The following is a 19,385-nucleotide window of genomic DNA, read 5'->3' as shown; positions in this document are numbered from 1 at the left end:
CACTCTGCTTAATTCCCTCAGTGGGTTGGCAGCGCTCCTATATTCAAGTTTAACTGGTGAAATAAACCAAACAGCCCTTTATAGCCCTGGGGGGAAAGCATTGTATCATGTCCAGAATCCACATAGATATTTTTAACTAGATGTACAAAGGCATAATTGGTTATCAAATACAGTGAAACCCAGGCATGTGTCGACATGGGACAGTGTATCTTTGTGGAGTTCATACATACACCATATAGTCATTCTTTGATTTTGTGCTGTAGTTATTATAGATTCATATTGATTTCCCATAATACATCAGTTCTGACTGAAATAATGATATGTGCAATATGCTGTCCAGTTCCATTTATTCCATCGGTACTGGTACGAAATGGGATTTTATGTCATTGTGTTGCACATTCATTTATGTCATGTGAAAAGTGCCGACCCTGTTATGTAAAACATTGAAGATGTTCAATATAATTGATATTTGTTTATTTATTTGTTTATTTGGATCCCCGTTAGCTTTTGCAGAAGCAGTAGCTACTCTTCCTGGGGTCCACAATGATAATATTTGGTTATAATGGTCTAATGTTAATTCCTCTCCCTTGTGTTGTTCTGATACTGTGGCAAATATAACAAGAGCACATCCTCACATTCCCCAATAAGGCAAAGGGCATATTCTGCTTCATTACAGATCTGATCATGATGTTAATGTGACCAAGAAATGACTCTAACTACTTTCACAGTTTAGCCTGAAGGTGGTCGCGTGGATTCAATTATTTTAGAAGGGAGGGAAAAGGACCTGCTTTTCAGACAGCAGAAGGGTACCAAGTTGACGTAAAAGGAACTAAGAAAAGCAATCCTTTAATGGTATTAGTAATGCATTACCGTCGGCTCTCCACTTTATTAATGACAATTTAGGAGAGATACACAGAGAAATATATAGCACAGCTAGCTGGGGGGAGGAGGATGGTGTTGCAGGAAGAGACAAGTCACATGTTCATTTACTCTCTTGATATCCTGTAATGACATTCATCCTTCCAGTTTTAGTCAAGGCACCAAGTATTAACATATACAGTATCTGTCCTGAGGTCAATAGTACAGGCTCTGATCAATGGCTTTTACTTGTTGGTTATTTGATAAGAAATGATGCTGTTTTTGAGTTCAGTGCAGACCGTAGCATTATAGTGGGAATATGGTGTCTTGTGGGACGCAGACATAACATTTAAGTCACCTTCAACCTCCCTGAATACTATTAGCAGTGTGTACTACTTCAATCATTGACATGTAATGGCCTAGTGCTTTAGTCTGTCTAGACACACTGTTTACCCCTGTCTGTCTATTAACCACATGAACTGGCCTGTCTTCCACTGTTTACCACTACTACCATCTATTAACCACATGAACTGGCCTGTCTTCCACTGTTTACCACTACTACCATCTATTAACCACATGAACTGGCCTGTCTTCCACTGTTTACCACTACTACCATCTATTAACCACATGAACTGGCCTGTCTTCCACGTTTACCACTACTACCATCTATTAACCACATGAACTGGCCTGTCTTCCACTGTTTACCACTACTACCATCTATTAACCACATGAACTGGCCTGTCTTCCACTGTTACCACTACTACCATCTATTAACCACATGAACTGGCCTGTCTTCCACTGTTTACCACTACTACCATCTATTAACCACATGAACTGGCCTGTCTTCCACTGTTTACCACTACTACCATCTATTAACCACATGAACTGGCCTGTCTTCCACTGTTTACCACTACTACCATCTATTAACCACATGAACTGGCCTGTCTTCCACTGTTTACCACTACTACCATCTATTAACCACATGAACTGGCCTGTCTTCCACTGTTTACCACTACTACCATCTATTAACCACATGAACTGGCCTGTCTTCCACTGTTTACCACTACTACCATCTATTAACCACATGAACTGGCCTGTCTTCCACTGTTTACCACTACTACCATCTATTAACCACTGAACTGGCCTGTCTTCCACTGTTACCACTACTACCATCTATTAACCCATGAACTGGCCTGTCTTCCACTGTTTACCACTACTACCATCTATTAACCACATGAACTGGCCTGTCTTCCACTGTTTACCACTACTACCATCTTATTAACCACATGAACTGGCCTGTCTTCCCCTGTTTACCACTACTACCATCTATTAACCACATGAACTGGCCTGTCTTCACTGTTTACCACTACTACCATCTATTAACCACATGAACTGGCCTGTCTTCCACTGTTTACCACTACTACCATCTATTAACCACATGAACTGGCCTGTCTTCCACTGTTTACCACTACTACCATCTATTAACCACATGAACTGGCCTCTCTTCCACTGTTTACCACTACTACCATCTATTAACCACATGAACTGGCCTGTCTTCCACTGTTTACCACTACTACATCTTATTAACCACATGAACTGGCCTGTCTTCCACTGTTTACCACTACTACCATCTATTAACCACATGAACTTGCCTGTCTTCCACTGTTTACCACTACTACCATCTATTAACCACATGAACTGGCCTGTCTTCCACTGTTTACCACTACTACCATCTATTAACCCACATGAACTGGCCTGTCTTCCCCTGTTTACCACTACTACCATTATTAACCACATGAACTGGCCTGTCTTCTACTGTTACCACTACTACCATCTATTAACCACATGAACTGGCCTGTCTTCCACTGTTTACCACTACTACCATCTATTAACCACATGAACTGGCCTGTCTTCCACTACTACCATCTATTAACCACATGAACTGGCCTGTCTTTCACTGTTTACCACTACTACCATCTATTAACCACATGAACTGGCCTGTCTTCCCCTGTTTACCACTACTACCATCTATTAACCACATGAACTGGCCTGTCTTCCACTGTTTACCACTACTACCATCTATTAACCACATGAACTGGCCTGTCTTCCACTGTTTACCACTACTACCATCTATTAACCACATGAACTGGCCTGTCTTCCACTGTTTACCTCTACTACCATCTATTAACCACATGAACTGGCCTGTCTTCCACTGTTTACCACTACTACCATCTATTAACCACATGAACTGGCCTGTCTTCCACTGTTTACCACTACTACCATCTATTAACCACATGAACTGGCCTGTCTTCCACTGTTTACCACTACTACCATCTATTAACCACATGAACTGGCCTGTCTTCCACTGTTTACCACTACTACCATCTATTAACCACATGAACTGGCCTGTCTTCCACTGTTTACCACTACTTACCATCTTATAACCACATGAACTGGCCTCTCTTCCACTGTTTACCACTACTACCATCTATTAACCACATGAACTGGCCTGTTTACCTCTACTCCTATAAAGCCATGGTGGCTCAGGGGTATGTCTGTCTGTCTGTTATTCCGTCTGTCTGTTATTCTGTCTGTCTGTCTGTCTGTCTGTCTGTCTGTCTGTCTGTCTGTCTGTCTGTCTGTCTGTCTGTCTGTTGCTGTCTGTCTGTCTGTCTGTCTCTGTCGTCTCTCTCTGTCTGTCTGTCTGTCTGTCTGTCTGTCTGTCTGTCTGTCTGTCTGTCTGTCTGTCTGTTCTGTCTGTCTGTCTGTCTGTCTGCTGTGGAGAACAGCTGTTTCCTTCAGCAATGCTGCAGTGCCACGCCTGCCAAACACTCAGTGAAATACCATCACAGTCGAGTAGCAGGCAGCCGTGTACATACATCCAACACCCTCTGCAGCTGTAGCACAAAAGCAGGCTCCCTTTACTGTTCAATGCTACTGCCTGTTGGGATGTTGCCTGTTATGTTACAGATGCCAATGGAGTATATTAGATATGTATAAAATCGGTCCATAATGATATCTTGTCAGAGAGGAATGAGGGACAGGAGAGGGATGGAGGACAGAGTTCCAGAGAGGACTGTCTGTCACATTGTGTTTTGTGGTCTGGGAACCACAATATCATCAGAAGTGTGTGTGTCCCACAGAGAAACTAATGAATCCATGCAGAAAGATCCAGACCAGTGGCTCGATCATCCACACACACTTCTCCCTATAGATTAATGAGCAGACTGCCTTCTCTGTTCTCACTATATATTAATGAGCAGACTGCCTTCTCTGTTCTCACTTATAGATTAATGAGCAGACTGCCTTCTCTGTTCTCACTATAGATAATGAGCAGACTGCCTTCTTCTTTCTCACTATAGATTAATGAGCAGACTGCCTTCTCTGTTCTCCCTATAGTTAATGAACAGACTGCCTTCTCTGTTCTCACTATAGATTAATGAGCAGACTGCCTTCTCTGTTCTCCCTATAGTTTAATGAGCAGACTGCCTTCTCTGTTCTACCTATAGATTAATGAGCAGACTGCCTTCTCTGTTCTCCCTATAGCTTAATGAGCAGACTGCCTTCTCTGTTCTCACTATAGCTTAATGAGCAGAGTGCCTTCTGTTCTCCCTATAGCTTAATGAGCAGACTGCCTTCTCTGTTCTCTCTATAGCTTAATGAGCAGACTGCCTTCCACCGATGGACAGGAACCTCCCGTAAACACTCTCATTACATATACTTCCTTCTTCTCTCTCTCTCTCTTTGTCTCTCTCTCTCTCTCATTTCACTTCATTTTCAGTTTAGGAGTGAAGCATGAAAGCAAATGTTCATCTTTCCGATGTCGAGTTATGGAAGGAAAGAAATATACTCTCATACTGAAATAGTGTTGTTTTAAGGCAGGCTTATAGGAAGGTTGCCGTATATACAGTAAGGGATTTGTCAATCAGTCTATTCTGCAGGATTGACAGGCTGTGGGAAGGTTGCTGTAGTGGTGTATATAAGGGATATGTCAATCAGTCCATTGTGCAGGATTGACAGGCTGTGGGAAGGCTGATGAGATGATGCCTTTCTGTCACCTGGGCTGTTCCTGACAGCTGCTGCATCCATGATAAGACCTGTCTGTCTGTCAGTCTGTCTGTACGTCTTCTCAGAAATTGCAGTCGATATTTCCCCTTCCGTCTAGCATGCCAAAACAAGTTTCTGTCGAATTTGTTTGGGCTTTTTCTCTTAGTATTTGGAAATGGAAATGCATAGGAAAGGGAAAACCATTTCAGATGGATTAGGAAGATGCATTTCCCATAATACAGGTGATATTATCAGTGAGGGGAATTTCCACATTCATAGAATTCGATACTAACTGTGCAATCTTACAGATTTGCAAATATTATTAGATACAATACCATCGACATGTCCCCTATTACCTGAACACTGTATCACACATCAGCCAGTCTGTGCTAAAACAAAAATAAACAGACACAGCCAGGGATGCCAAGCCCTCAGAAAGAGATCAATTACCAAGACGGTGATGATGCCAATGTCTTATTTTTGGGTGTACAGAATATAATTGATCTTCCGGGAGGGCTGAAGGTTCCATTAGGAAACAAATGCTTGCTTTCATCCAGTAAGCAAAGTCCCAAAGTCTCTCTCTCCATTCTGCAGGCTAAGCACAGCTGTCTGGGAGGACCGTGAGGGATGGGCTCGTCCATCAGCACAAAGCCAGGCCAGAGGGAGGGAAATGTGGCCCGAAGTGGGAGGGTGGGTGGGGTAGGCTGGGCTTGTCTGGAGACACAGGGGACATACTGCACTGTCTGGTCGGGCACCAGGATCATTTAGAAGGGAGTTTTAATTACCGTGAGAAGCTATTAATGCTAACTAATGGCTGCGTTTAGGACATAGCCCAAGCAAGACAACGAACAAGTCCTTAATTGCTTGTCAAAGGGTCTTCACTCCAAGGAAGGTCTCCTATTTTTTTGCTTGAATTGGCATTATTTTTATTTCGATCTTTTTTACCTCAAATGACTGGTTTAGCCGTTACACATGGACACTTGTACTGGTACTGTGCCACACTACAGTATATCATTATGGGTTCTGTAAAACACTTTTCTTAGCTTGTGAGTAGGATAAGCATCTTTGACTTGAGAATGTATTGATCCTGAATTTCTCCAAGGGGAATGCAGGTGCATACAACCACATTGGAACAGTGAGAGGTAGATTCATAATTTCAAGGGATTCTGCTAAGCAAATATTGTAATGAATGGGGGATACGCAAAATGATTCCGGAACTATCCGACGGAAATGTCAAGGAGGCATGTTGCTGTGCCGACGGGACTTCCCCAGAATGGAATCCAATCATGGAATCCACAGAATGGAATACAGCTCAGCACAAAGGACATGACATCACTGAATGTAGATTACATAGAGATCTGATGAAAAGGAAATAGATTTGTTCAGACAATGTGGAGGTGTCAGAAATAGTGACATATCTTGTGTCTGGTGGCCCCTTGTGTGTGAAATGATGCTTGGCTTGGCTGTTTGGGAGATTATCATATTTTATATGAGAATTACTGGAAGAAGTACTCTTCTTTGTTCTCAGCTGGAACCTTAGCTCTGGTCCAGGGCATTAAGTGCAGCTTTCTGATGTTGAGCCTTCAGCCAGTTGGACTTAACGCTCTGGACCAGAGCTACTAGAAACTATGGTCAATTCTGGCAACTTCCAGAACTTGAGAAAATCTAAATCAGGTCATTAAGTACCCCCCCAAAAAAAGCTTTTTTGAAAGGATTATCTGTCTTTAACTTGTCTGTACAGAAATGGAAGTGTGTCTGTTAACAGGCCTGTCCAAAAGCACCTCTCACACTATGGTGCAGTTCAGATGTAACTGCTCTCATTGTTGCCCTGGCAGAAAGTAGTGGGAGCAGACATGCGCAGTACTGAGGCGTGTGGTGGCTGCTTTTTTTCGGGACGGGAGAGCTTTTCTGCCTATTAAGCACAGTGACATTCTTTGTCTGAAGGACACTGGCTGCCGTCCAAAAACTGGGCGCCCGAGCCGTTTAATTTTAAACCATAAAGAAGTTCTTGGCACAAAAGCCCTTATGTGGGCTTTGTCGCAATTAGATTAACCAGAAAGGGCAACAGAGCGGATAGAACAGGATTGGGCAGAAAGGTATTGCTGGGATATTATGCTGTGTGGCATGTTCAACTGTGGAGGAATTAGCTGGACTTGACCCTCCAGTGATGGAATATGTCCAGGGGAGAGGACAAACTGCAGATTAATAGAGTCGCATTACAGCTAACAGTGGTAAAGGTGTTTGGCCCCCAAACCGTGGCAGCTTCAAATGCAGCTACCTACCGGTATCTCTCTCTCTCTCTCTCTCTCTGTGACACCGTTAATATGCTCTTCTCACTTACAACTTAAAGTGTATTTTGATGGCTTTTAGAATGAGTTTCATATTAATATGTCAACCATGTTTTCACAAAATGTCATCCATTGAGGAGTAACATGGAATGTATCTGTTGATGGTTTGTGCCTGTCTATCAAGAAGAGATTAAGTTGTATGGTGGGATGGAATTGAAGTCAGAGCAACAATATGTTAATCACTGTGGTCACTTTGCCCTTTTAAGATGTCCCCTCGATCTGCCCAAGCTGCATCCCAAATGGCACCCTAAGCCCTATATATTGCACTACTTTTGACCAGAGCTGTATGAGAACTACTACATAGGGTGCCATTTGGGACATAGCCTCAGTCTTTATCCACAGTCACTGAGGCAGCAGCCAATAAGAGCCATTGTTTTACTGCTCTGGCTCCACCTTGGAAGTTCCAGTTAAGTATGGCCTCAGCACCTCTGTCCTCTTTCTGACCTCTGTCACACAGGTGGTGCCAGACAGACTGCAGAGGCTTAGCTCCTTTAACACAGTTGGCTGAGATGGTGGAGCTATGATTCACTCAATGTTTTCCCTCTCCAGTACGCTCCCGTCTCTCTCTGTCTCCGTCTCTCTGTCTCTCTCTCTCTCCATCTCTGTCTCCTCATAACAACCAGGCCAGTTAGTCAGACCGTCCTCTGGGAATCATTAAATTAGCACAGACAAAAAAGCTTATCCAAATCTCTCTGTAATGGGTCTGCTGCGTTGTTGGATGATGTCTCTCACTCATTTCCTGTGTAGCATAACCTCCCTCATCGTTAAAGTGGCACTCCAGTCTCCTTTTACCCTCATTTATCACCTGACTAACTTTACAAAAGGTACATCTCAATATGTGGTCCAGGTGGCACAAGTGGGGTGGGTGATGGGTGGGTGGGTGGGGGGGGTTTCTCATCTGTTCTTATTACTCTATTGTTCCCCCACACAAGACACAAGTGGGGGGGCCGATGACATCAGAGGGCACCATCAGACTAACTCCTTCAAGTTTTCAGTCGTGTCGAAAAAAACAACATTTTGCTCCAAAAAACATTTGTGTGTGTGTGTGTGTGTGTGTTGTGTGTGTGTGGTTGTGTGTGTGTGTGTGTGTGTGTGTGTGTGTGTGTGTGTGTGTGTGTGTGTGTGTGTGTGTGTGTGTGGTGTGTGTGTGTGGTGTGTGTTGTGTGTACATTACTGTATTTCTACGTGGGATATTGTTTTTTCAACAGGACAAGTTCCAAAATAGCAGGAGTGCCTCTTTAACTTAGTCAAACGTCTCTAGTTGGATTTCTAAACTTCACTCTAAATAAATTGACATTTGCACATTATATGCAACCTCTCCCTCCCAATAATTGTACTTGTCCACCCCACCCACCCCATCCCAGTGTAAACAGAGGTGGATGGAGAACTACAGGCGTGGTCCTCAGTTATTCTCTGCTCCATCTATCTCTGCCTTGACCTCAATACACTTCCTCTGAAATAGTCAACTCTGCTCCACTCTGCATGTTGCTACAGTATCTGCCACATCTGAAGGCTGCCCCTAATTTACCTGAACCTACTCACACCCAATACTACACTCTAGATTTTGATAAGTATTTATTGTTTTAGACATTGCATTTGTAGCCATGTTAGCAGTTTATTAAAGTGGTCATACATTCTAACCTAAACTTTATTGTAATTATTTTGCCACTATGGCCTATTTATTGCCTTACCTCCCTAATCTTACTACATCTGCATACACTGTACATAGATTTTTCTATTGTGTTATTGACTGTACGTTTGTTTATGTGTAACTCTGTGTTGTTGTTTTTGTCGCACTGCTTTGCTTTATCTTGGCCAGGTCGCAGTTGTAAATGAGAACTTGTTCTCAACTGGCCTACCTGGTTAAATAAAGGTGAAATAAAGAAATAAAAATAAACTGAATGGCACTGAATAGGAATGAGTGTTTACTGTAATAATAACTGTAATACTGATGAATAAATAATGATGCTGTTGTTTTTATCTGACTTCCAGATTCTCTCTGGATCAGCCCCTGAGAGCTGTAGGATCCACCCAGGAGGATGCAGGGCCTCAGGAGGAACAGCTCTAGCCAGCTCTGACTTCTGGTGGGGCGGGACAGCTGGTGTTGTGAATCAGGCCGCTATAGTGCCAGACACGGCTTCTTCCCAACACCAGGGTCACACCCCACTGTACGCCGCACCGAAGCCCCGGAGCCCAGCCCTTTCCCTCACCGGCAGCAAGGCACAGCAGCAGCACTGTCTGCAGCACCGAAGCCCCGGAGCCCAGCCCTTTCCCTCACCAGCAGCAAGGCACAGCAGCAGATCACAGGAGGACAGATCAAAATGCATGCCGAGACTAGTGGAGGATGTGTCTTTCAAAAACAGACTAGTCGAAGTTAATTAAAAATAAACAAAATATTCCACTGTGTGTCTGGGGCATAAGAGGAACATTTGAGCATGGGTCCGAAGCATAACCACCATTGTTTAATTCTCAATTGTGATTAAAGTAGAGTTGTATTGTATTGACTTGCCCTATGACAGCTTCTGTGTGTCTGCACACTAGGACTAGGATTCATCATCAGTGAACTATCAGAGCATAAGACAGTACAACTAGAGAGAGGACAGTGCCTCTCTGAACAAGTGTGATGGGAATAGCATGAAATGAATAATCAATCATAATGAAATGTGTTCCGGTTTATGTAAAAGCATGACAAATGAAAGGCTGGGTATATTGCTTTGTCTGGGATTAAATTGAAAATGGATTTTGATGTTAGTCTCAGTCTTAGTATCAGTACGCTTTGTTAGCATCCCTCTGTGCTGCTTTTATTTCACTTTATATTATATACTTTTATTAAAACTCATCAAAGGACTTTTTATTTGTTATTCGTTACGGAACGAATTGTATTGTGTGGTGGTAGTTTGTGAGTGAAAGTGTTTAAGTACAATTGTGAATTAGTTTTTGCATCATTATTCCAATAATAAAGTAGGATACATGTGAACAATTACAGCTATGTATCTTGTCATTTATATGATTATCTTTGCAAATTATTTGAATATTTTATTGTGTAAAATTATTTCCATTCAGACTGTACGATACATTGGAAGTTAATCGTATAATTCATACACCCATTTCATCATAAAATAAATATACAGTCGTGGCCAAAAGTTTTGAGAATGACACAAATATTAATTTCCACAGTCTGCTGCTTCAGTGTCTTTAGATATTTTTGTCAGATGTTACTATGGAATACTGAAGTATAATTACAAGCATTTCATAAGTTATTGACAATACATGAAGTTGATGCAAAGAGTCAATATTTGCAGTGTTGACCCTTCTTTTTCAAGACCTCTGCAATCCGCCCTAGCATGCTGTCAATTAACTTCTGGGCCACATCCTGACTGATGGCAGCCATTTTTACATAATCAATGCTTGGAGTTTGTCAGAATTTGTGGGTTTTTGTTTGTCCACCCGCCTCTTGGGGATTGACCACAAGTTCTCAATGGGATGAAGGTCTGGGGAGTTTCCTGGCCATGGACCCAAAATATCGATGTTTTGTTCCCCGAGCGACTTAGTTATCACTTTTGCCTTATGGCAAGGTGCTCCATCATCCTGGAAAAGGCATTGTTCGTCACCAAACTGTCCTGGGTGGTTGGGAGAAGTTGCTCTCAGAGGATGTGTTGGTACCATTCTTTATTCGTGGCTGTGTTCATAGGCAAAAGTGTGAGTGAGCCCACTCCCTTGGCTGAGAAGCAACCCCACACATGAATGGTCTCAGGATGCTTTACTGTTGGCATGACACAGGACTGATGGTAGCGCTCACCTTGTCTTCTCAAGACAATCTTTTTTACGGATGCCCCAAACAATCGGAAAGTTGATTCATCAGAGAAAATGACTTTACCCCAGTCCTCAGCAGTCCAATCCCTGTACCTTTTGCAGAATATCAGTCTGTCCCTGATGTTTTTCCTGGAGAGAAGTGGCTTCTTTGCTGCCCTTCTTGACACCAGGCCATCCTCCAAAAGTCTTCGCCTCACTGTGCGTGCAGATGCACTCACACCTGCCTGCTGCCATTCCTGAGCAAGCTCTGTACTGGTGGTGTATCCCGCAGCTGAATCAACTTTAGGAGACGGTCCTGGCGCTTGCTGGACTTCTTGGGCGCCCTGAAGCCTTCTTCACAACAATTGAACCGCTCTCCTTGAAGTTCTTAATGATCCGATAAATGGTTGATTTAGGTGCAATCTTACTGGCAGCAATATCCTTGCCTGTGAAGCCCTTTTTGTGCAAAGCAATGATGACGGCATGTGTTTCCTTGCAGGCAACCATGGCTGACAGAGGACGAACAATGATTCCATGCACCACCCTCCTTATGAAGCTTCCAGTCTGTTATTCGAACTCAATCAGCATGACAGAGTGATCTCCAGCCTTGTACTCACATCTGTGTCAACGAGAGAATCACTGACATGATGTCAGCTGGTCCTTTTGTGGCAGGGCTGAAATGCAGTGGAAATGTTTTTGGGGGATTCAGTTCATTTGCATGGCAAAGAGAGACTTTGCAATTAATTGCAATTCATCTGATCACTCTTCATAACATTCTGGAGTATATGCAAATTGCCATCATACAAACTGAGGCAGCAGACTTTGTGAAAATGTATATTTGTGTAATTCTCAAAAATGTTGGCCACGACTGTAGAATTTAAGTTCCCGTGCAGTAGAATTTCCAAATTCCTCTCCCAAAGACCTGCAAGCATGTCCACTACCGGTTAAAAGTTTTAGAACACCTACTCATTCAAGGGTTTTTCTTAATTTTACTATTTTCTACATTGTAGAATAATAGTGAAGATATCAAAACTATGAAATAACATATATGGCATCATGTACAAAAAGAAGCAAAAAAGTTTTTTTAGCAAAAAACTGTTTCTCAAGCAATATTTTTGCTAGGACTTAGTGGTCTGAGTGGGGAGGGGAAAACCGAGAACTAGCTGTTATTGGCAGAGGTTTGGAACTGTCTTTGTTATTGGTCTATTAACTAATTTACCGCCTGATGATGTCACCATGGAAAGACGAAACTTCACCCATGCAAAACCTGCTGATTAGAAGGTCCTGTGTAGATTGTATTTTCAACCAGCAACTATCAGGAAATAACACTGATCACATTTTATCACTCTTTTACGGTGTTAGTTTCATCTGCTGTTGTTGTACAATATCATACAAAATACAGAAAAAAAATAATTTGGACTGCATTTAGAAGAGGTGCAATGATGAGCGAGATATTACTTGTAGTTTTCTAAACTCACCAGCAGAGGTCATTAAACGTCCATATCAGAGCAATTGATGCTTTAGTATAGTAGTGCGATTGCTTTTGTCTGTCTGATTTCTGTGAATGGAGCACTGGCTGACATTGGACTCAAAATCTATGTAAATAATTCACTGCCATGCTACCAATTCAGCAATGCAGTCTTTAGAAGGTAATCTGTATTCATTAATTTTGATATATTCTGAGCCAAACACTTATCGACATGTGGCTGGTACAGTCTGAATGTGGTTGCTTATTTTCAGCACACAGCTAGCCTGCAAGAAAGCTAGCTAGGTGGGTAAACTAGCTGAACCTGTTTGTTGTTGTGATTGTATGTTAGTTATAACAGGTCATACGATTTATTGCTCAGTTTTGTGATGGAATAAACTGAAAGAACTTGCAAGCCAGACGATTTGATAGCGTTGTTGTTTAGAGTGTTCTCCAATGTGTCCCCTTGGCCTTGCCTTAGGCTAGTCCTGTGAATGCCAGAGATACTGTAAATAAGACCTATTTTGAGTTTGCCCAACAAACCAAGGCTCAGCTGGCTAGCTACTGCTGTAGTATAAATGCTACTACAATCTTTATTAAGATTTGTCAGTTTGGACCAGTCAGTCAACTCATAATCTGTAACCTATTTCGTCAACAGGAGAGAATCAACACCTGTGGATGTCACAAGTCATTGATTTGATGGTGTCCAGCTAGAGCTAGCTACAGCTATGTCTGTGACCTCTCTCCTGCGAAGTGCCATGAGGTAAATAACCCACTATAGTACTTACATTATCATATTTACATCATCACCTGCACTCTGAATTGATTTTGTGAAAAGGGCCACTGTTGTTAGTGATGTCATGCATAGTTTCCAAAACTCGGTCCTGGGGCCCCCCTGGGTGCATGTTTTGTTTTTCGCCCAGGCACTACACAGCTGATTCAAATAACCAACTCATCATCAAGCTTTTACCATTTGAATCAGTTGTGTAGTGGTGCGGCAGAAACCAAAACGTGCAGGGGGGGCTGAGTTTGGGAGACCCTGATGTAATGCACAGCAGGCTCCCTTTGGACTTCATAGTGATCATGGTGACAACCCTTTATCCTCACTCTCTGGTCCATGTTGTTTTTCAGAGTGGGGAACAGACATGTTGCAGCACATTTGGTCCATCAGAGAGCTCTTTCAGGGGCAGATGCTATCAATGCACTGAGACCTTTCTACTTTGCAGTGCATCCAGACTTCTTTGGCCAGCATCCCAGGGAAAGGGTGAATGATTATGTCCTGTCGTAGGCTAAAAGAGCAATAATGTCAATGTATCATAGAATTATGTCGTAGGGCCATTCCATGGTGACTTAACAATTTCCATTTAACATTTTACAAAAACACGTTTACTTGAAGGACAGTGTAGATGCAGCACATACCGTCATTCTGTTACCAAACTTTGCATCTGCACTGTTATTCAGTTAAATTTGTTTTTGTAAAATTTTCAGTGGTAATTGTTAAAATTAGACCTTGTGCATAGAGTTGTATGGTTTGTTTAACTTTGCATTCATTGTTTTTTGTTTGACATTTTAAAGTGAAAAATATGAGCCTCAGAATCATTCTGTTATCGTGGAATTGCCAATCCAAAAAAATAAATAATAATAAATTCTTTGTGTAATTGTCTTCAGGAAGTGAATGAGAATTCCCTCAAGAGACTCAATGGTTATTTGGAAAACCTTCAGAAACCGGGAACCCGCTCAGTCCAACCAACAAAGCTCACCTTTTATGTCAGGGAAATAAAGGAGAAGGAAGGCATTCAGAAGGACATCCTTCCTCCTGGTAATGTCCTTTTAGCCTGCTTAAAATGTAGACTACAGTATTGGTGTTTCTTGATCATTTGTTTTTTTCATACCGTTTCCTCTGAGAGGGTGAGTATTATGCCTGGATGCATTCCAAATGACACCCTATGCACCCTGGTTAAATGTAGTACACTATATAGAGAACATGGTGCCATTTGCAATTTTGATTTTTTGTGTGACTGACTACGTTTGTAATACATTTGACTACATTTCCCAGGGTTCCGTTCGGTCAGCTTCACTCTGCAGACCAAGGATGTCCTGACCACCGTAATGGACGTGTTGAAGTCCTGCAGTCTGTCCACAGAGCACATGAAGGGACTCAAGGCCAGCTCAGAGTCACCCAAGAGCCAGCAGCCAGTGGCTGGGCATGGGAACCCTTTCTACAGGCCCATCAAATGGGACAAAAGCTACTACAGCTTCACTGGCTTCAGAGACCCAGAGCAGGAGCTGGAGCAGGCCAAGAAAGTAGAGCCCACACTAAGGTACTGTATGATGACTACCTAGCCAAAGCAAACGGTAGCTTCTTATGTATGTAGAATGACACATTAGACATTAGCATCGCTTTAGCTCGATCACTTTTTAACTGTCAACTCAAATTCACAGATGCATTCCGAAGACGGGTTTAAAAAGAAACAAATGATCTTGCTGTCTTCGTCACTGCCTGTGTACTTGCATTCTTCTAGTTGGCTCATTCCACTGCCCTGAGAGAAGTGACATGCTCTACAAGCGAGCCATTGGTCTGTCTGAAGAGTTGTCTTTCTGCTGCAGCTTGTGGCTGAGAAACCATGAGAAGGAGGCTACGAAGAAGCAGAACGCCAGTGTCCCTCGACGGGAGGAGCTGAAGAGACTCAAGAAGGAATTGTGTCAGAAATTTGCCTTGGAAGATATCAGGTAATCATCAACACTCTGAACAACAGCTATTCCATTATGATAGAAGATGAAAACATTGGTGAGTTTCATTAAGTGCACCAACTCCCATGCAGATAGAAAATAGTGCAGAGACATATAGTAAAAACCGAATTGTCACATGCGCCGAATACAACATGACTCTGACGCAAAGTGCTGGCCCTATGAAGTAAAGTGCATAGACCCTTCAGCTTCATAGGGTGCATGTTTGAGTTACTGTTTGACTGGGTTCCACTGGCCTGCGGTACAACAGAAGGTGGTTAATGTCATTCCAAAGTAACGTATTATCAATGTTCTGGAGACTTTGAGCCTCCTCCTGTTGTTACATCATGACTGGGGATCTCTGCTCCCACTTCAACACCTGATCTGAGGACAATACCTCCTTCGTCCTGCAGGTGGCATCGCAGCTGGGGAGTGACTCACAGATGCTGTCAGCTCCAGAGTCTGAGCCGTCTCTCCCAGCAGAACCCTGAGGCTGTGCTCAACCTGCGAGGTATACACACCTGGAAGAGTCAATAAGGGTCTTTATGTCTTAAGAGTGGGCTTGAATTGTTCTATTCTGTTGACATTTTGAAAGATGTCCTGACTGACAGAGAATGATGAGTGAATTAAAATGATGTATGGTAAATTACTTTATGCATTCCTTATTTTCTTCTAGGACACACTATAATATTCACTGACCAATCAGGGATGAATGCCTCAGGTCATGTGATGCTGGGAACAATGGATGTTCATCACCAATGGACAAAAGTAAGGCACATGTTACATTTCAGCTGGAAAAGTTACCAGTCTTTTTTATTTTCCTTATTGCTCATGTTCAATGTTTGTTTGTGTGTGTACATGTGTCCTAGCTGTTTGTGAGTCTCCCCAGCTACCGTAGCCTGCTCCAGCAGACAGAGTGGCTGAAGGAGAGGATCAGCCATGTGTTGGGAGGTATTCAGGTAATTAACATAGAGAGACTGGGACCTGTACAGCCTATAGAGGAGCACTGCAGCATCCTCAACACCTTCCATAAGAGACTACTGGCCCGACGCCTAGCCCTGCATCCCAGGAGCCTGCAGGGCCTGGCCATGACCCTGGAGAAGTAAGAGACTCTTCCCTATCCACCCACACCACAGACATGTACCCTACTGTCTACCATGTACCTGACTGTCTACCATGTACCAGAAGTCTACCAGTGGGCCAAAATACTCTGTTTATGCAGCACATTGCTGTTCAAGGGTGTGATTTTGATGCTACTATAATACCAGTCTGTAGAGTGGGGGTCCCCAATTACACTGAACAAAAATATAAACGCAACATGCAACAATTTCAATGGTTTTACTGAGTTCATATAAGGAAATCAGTCAATTGAAATAAATGTATTAGGCCCTAATCTATGGATTTCACATGACTGGGCAGGGGCGCAGGGAGCCAGGCCCACCCACTGGAGAGCCAGGCCCAGCCAATCAGAATGAGTTTTTCCCCGCAAAAGGGCTTTATTACAGACAAAAATACTCCACAGTTTCATCAGCTGTCCAGGTGGATGGTGCATGTGAAGATGCCGGATGTGGAGGTCCTGGGCTGGTGTGGTTACACGTGGTCTGCGGTTGTGAGGCCAGTTGGACATACTGCCAAATTCTCTAAAATGACATTAGCAGTTTATGGTAGAGAAATGAACATTCAGTTACCTTGCAACACCTCTGGTGGACATTCCTGCAGTCAGCATGCAAATTGCATGCTCCCTCAACTTGAGACATCTGTGGCATTGTGTTGTGTGACAAAACTGCAAATTTTATTGTCCCCAGCACAAGGTGCACTTGTGTAATGATCATGCTGTTTAATCAGTTTCTTAATATTCCACACCTGTCAGGTGGATGGATTATCTTGGCAAAAGAGAAATACTAACAGGGATGTAAACAAATGTGTGCACAACATTTTAGAGAAATAAGCTTTTTGTTCATATGGAACATTTTCTGGAATCTTATTTCATCTCCTGAAACATGGGGCCAACACTTTACATGTTGTGTTTGCATTTTTGTTCAGGTTACATTTAGCCGTGAGCCGACTTTTCCTGATGGCCGGGGGGCCGGAACATAGTTATAAATGATTTGGATCCCAAACAGATATAGTATTTCACAAAAGCAGAATAATTTCAAACATTGATTACATTGGGATAGGATCACATAAGCCTCGCTCTAAATGTGTGGGAATACTTGGGAACAGATTTCCTAAATTAAAATCACGTTGAGCAAATTTCTTGGTGATTTTTAGTATTTTATGTCCAACAACAACAATTCCCCAAAACCTTTTTTTATTATTATTGATTTATTTTGCTCAGAGAACTTGGAGGGCCAAATGAAATCACCGGCGGGCTGCCTATAGGGGAACCTGGTGTAGAGGCATGTGAGAGATTCCCCGGACACTGATGATGTACCTGTGGTGTTTTGTCCCAGTGACCGCTCCAGCCCCAGCCTGCATGAGATGGGTCACTTCATCATCCCAGCCACCTGTGAGCCTAGCAGACTACAGACTTTCCTCCAGAGCATGGCCTGGGAGGCCCGACAACGAATCAAACACAGGAACCAGTGAGTGTCTCTGTCAACCATGTCTTCCTGCCCTCCTACTTCCTACATGTCTGTGTACATTGTTGTATTGATTATCCCTCTGTCTGTGTGTGGCTAGGCGAGCTCTGTGTGTGACCCTGACCTGTGTCCGTCCCCCAGGCTGCAGGCGGAGGAGGAGGAGGTACTGCTCCACTGCCTGGAGGGTCTGGCCCTGAGGAATCTGTCCAAGGAGCCCAGTGTCAGACACAACCAGATGATCCCCTGCTGCAGGCGGTTGCTGGAGGAACGCTCCCCCCTCATGGAGGGCCTCCGGGTGGAGGTCTCCCACTTCTACTCTGTGTTGCAGGACGGGGACTTGTGTATCCCCTGGGACTGGAAGGGCTGAGGGCACAGGGACAGGGGACATGCTGCAGCATGCCTGGTTGAACCAGACTGAATGTTGTGCTCACCATGTCTACCACCAGGCTACACTGCAGCTGCCACACAGAGAAACAAACCAACCAACTCTCACAAGGTCAACCACGTTATCCTTCTACTGGAGAGCACAGATAAACAGACATACTCTTTTCACACTATCGTGCTGAACCAGGGCCCGGTTTCCCAAAAGCATCTGAAGGCTGAGTTCATAGTTAGAACCTTTGTAGGAGCATTGTTAGATCTCTGAACTGTTTTCCAAAGCCGTCCTTACTAAAGTTGCACTTGAAAACGCTTGTTATTTACCGCCTGCCTCAGATCACTCCTAGAACAGCTAGTGTTATTTTTCCCTTCCACTAAACATAGAATCAAGATGCTTATCTGTCTCACTGTGACCGCTGATAACTTCACAACGATGTTGACTACAAATAAAAAGTTGCCAATGTCTATGCAATTGTTAGAAACAACCAAAATATAAAATTATGCTTAAATGAAAACCTATATGACTGCATTCAGATATAAATAGCCTACCTACCTACAGTATAGTCTACATAGGCCTATATTTCAAATAGATAAATAAAACTATTTGGCTACCGTCTGTAATTTATGCCTCTATATTTCATGATATGTAAAATCATGATTTAGTGCATTTATTATAGGGTAAGCATTAGAATAAGCCGTCTCAATATTTGCAGTCGTACTAGCTGATCCATCGTCAGTATTGTGGAATAATTATAATTTTAATGTAAGATATTAATGAAGAAAGCTGATCCGAGAGCAGTGATCCGTTTCTTTCAATCTTGTCAGTATCGACACACTTAGCGAACGTTCTGTCTGCGTGGCAGTATATCTTCGGCCGTTGTAGGAAAGATGAATCGTTAAAACACTCGTAAGCCTAAATTCCATTCCATCGATATCGGGAAACCAGGCCCAGTACTGTGTTGGCTTGCATACGTTCTTTTCATAATGTCCTTTCCAGCACGTTCCAGTAACTATAGGATGCGTAACCAGACTAGCGCAGCTCAGCTTGGTTTAGTATTGTGAAAAGATTTGGTCAGAGCAGGCTGGTGCAATAGAGTTAGTTTGTATCAACCAACAAGAAGGTCTAGTATCTTGAAGTCAGTCAGTGTTCAGGAGGGTGTGCGAGTGAAGAAACCAACACAGAGTAAT

The 19,385-nt window shown here is 43.0% G+C and overlaps 1 protein-coding gene and 1 long non-coding RNA gene across 4 annotated transcripts in view; both read left to right on the top strand.

Moving 5' to 3' along the window:
• LOC139027943 (uncharacterized) overlaps window positions 1-10,238 on the top strand; it is a 30,936-nt gene extending 20,698 nt beyond the window's left edge. The window contains exon 3 of the long non-coding RNA XR_011480082.1: window positions 9,246-10,238. This is a non-coding gene — a long non-coding RNA (uncharacterized lncRNA). The remainder of the gene's footprint in view (window positions 1-9,245) is intronic.
• A 2,334-nt stretch (window positions 10,239-12,572) lies between these two features.
• Window positions 12,573-18,664, top strand: tcaim (T cell activation inhibitor, mitochondrial). 3 transcript variants are annotated; one of them, XM_023990357.2, is made up of 11 exons: window positions 12,573-12,694; window positions 13,169-13,273; window positions 13,642-13,774; window positions 14,179-14,329; window positions 14,567-14,831; window positions 15,118-15,240; window positions 15,651-15,748; window positions 15,914-16,005; window positions 16,107-16,339; window positions 17,691-17,822; window positions 17,961-18,664. In XM_023990357.2, exons 2-11 carry the CDS (start codon window positions 13,239-13,241, stop codon window positions 18,184-18,186), a joined length of 1,488 nt encoding a protein of 495 aa, XP_023846125.1. In that variant the 5' UTR covers window positions 12,573-12,694; window positions 13,169-13,238; the 3' UTR covers window positions 18,187-18,664. The 3 variants fall into 3 exon arrangements, with proteins under 3 accessions (XP_023846125.1, XP_023846127.1, XP_023846126.1); XM_023990359.2 differs by having other exon boundaries at window positions 17,920-18,664; XM_023990358.2 differs by lacking the exon at window positions 12,573-12,694 and adding an exon at window positions 12,729-12,816.
• The last annotated feature ends 721 nt before the right edge of the window (window positions 18,665-19,385 follow it).

Source organism: Salvelinus sp. IW2-2015, linkage group LG6.2 (assembly GCF_002910315.2).
Source record: "Salvelinus sp. IW2-2015 linkage group LG6.2, ASM291031v2, whole genome shotgun sequence".
NCBI lineage: Eukaryota > Metazoa > Chordata > Actinopteri > Salmoniformes > Salmonidae > Salvelinus > Salvelinus sp. IW2-2015.
The sequence above is the reverse complement of the archived record's forward strand: the minus strand, read 5'-3'. Positions and strand labels throughout refer to the sequence as shown.

Bases quoted from the DNA above. Each gene is read 5' to 3' on its own strand.
- tcaim (XM_023990357.2), top strand. From the start codon at position 13,239: ATGTCTGTGACCTCTCTCCTGCGAAGTGCCATGAG. The intron at 14,330-14,566 runs GTAATGTCCTTT...TACATTTCCCAG, and splicing joins GAAGGACATCCTTCCTCCTG to GGTTCCGTTCGGTCAGCTTC. The intron at 15,749-15,913 runs GTATACACACCT...ATTTTCTTCTAG, and splicing joins GGCTGTGCTCAACCTGCGAG to GACACACTATAATATTCACT.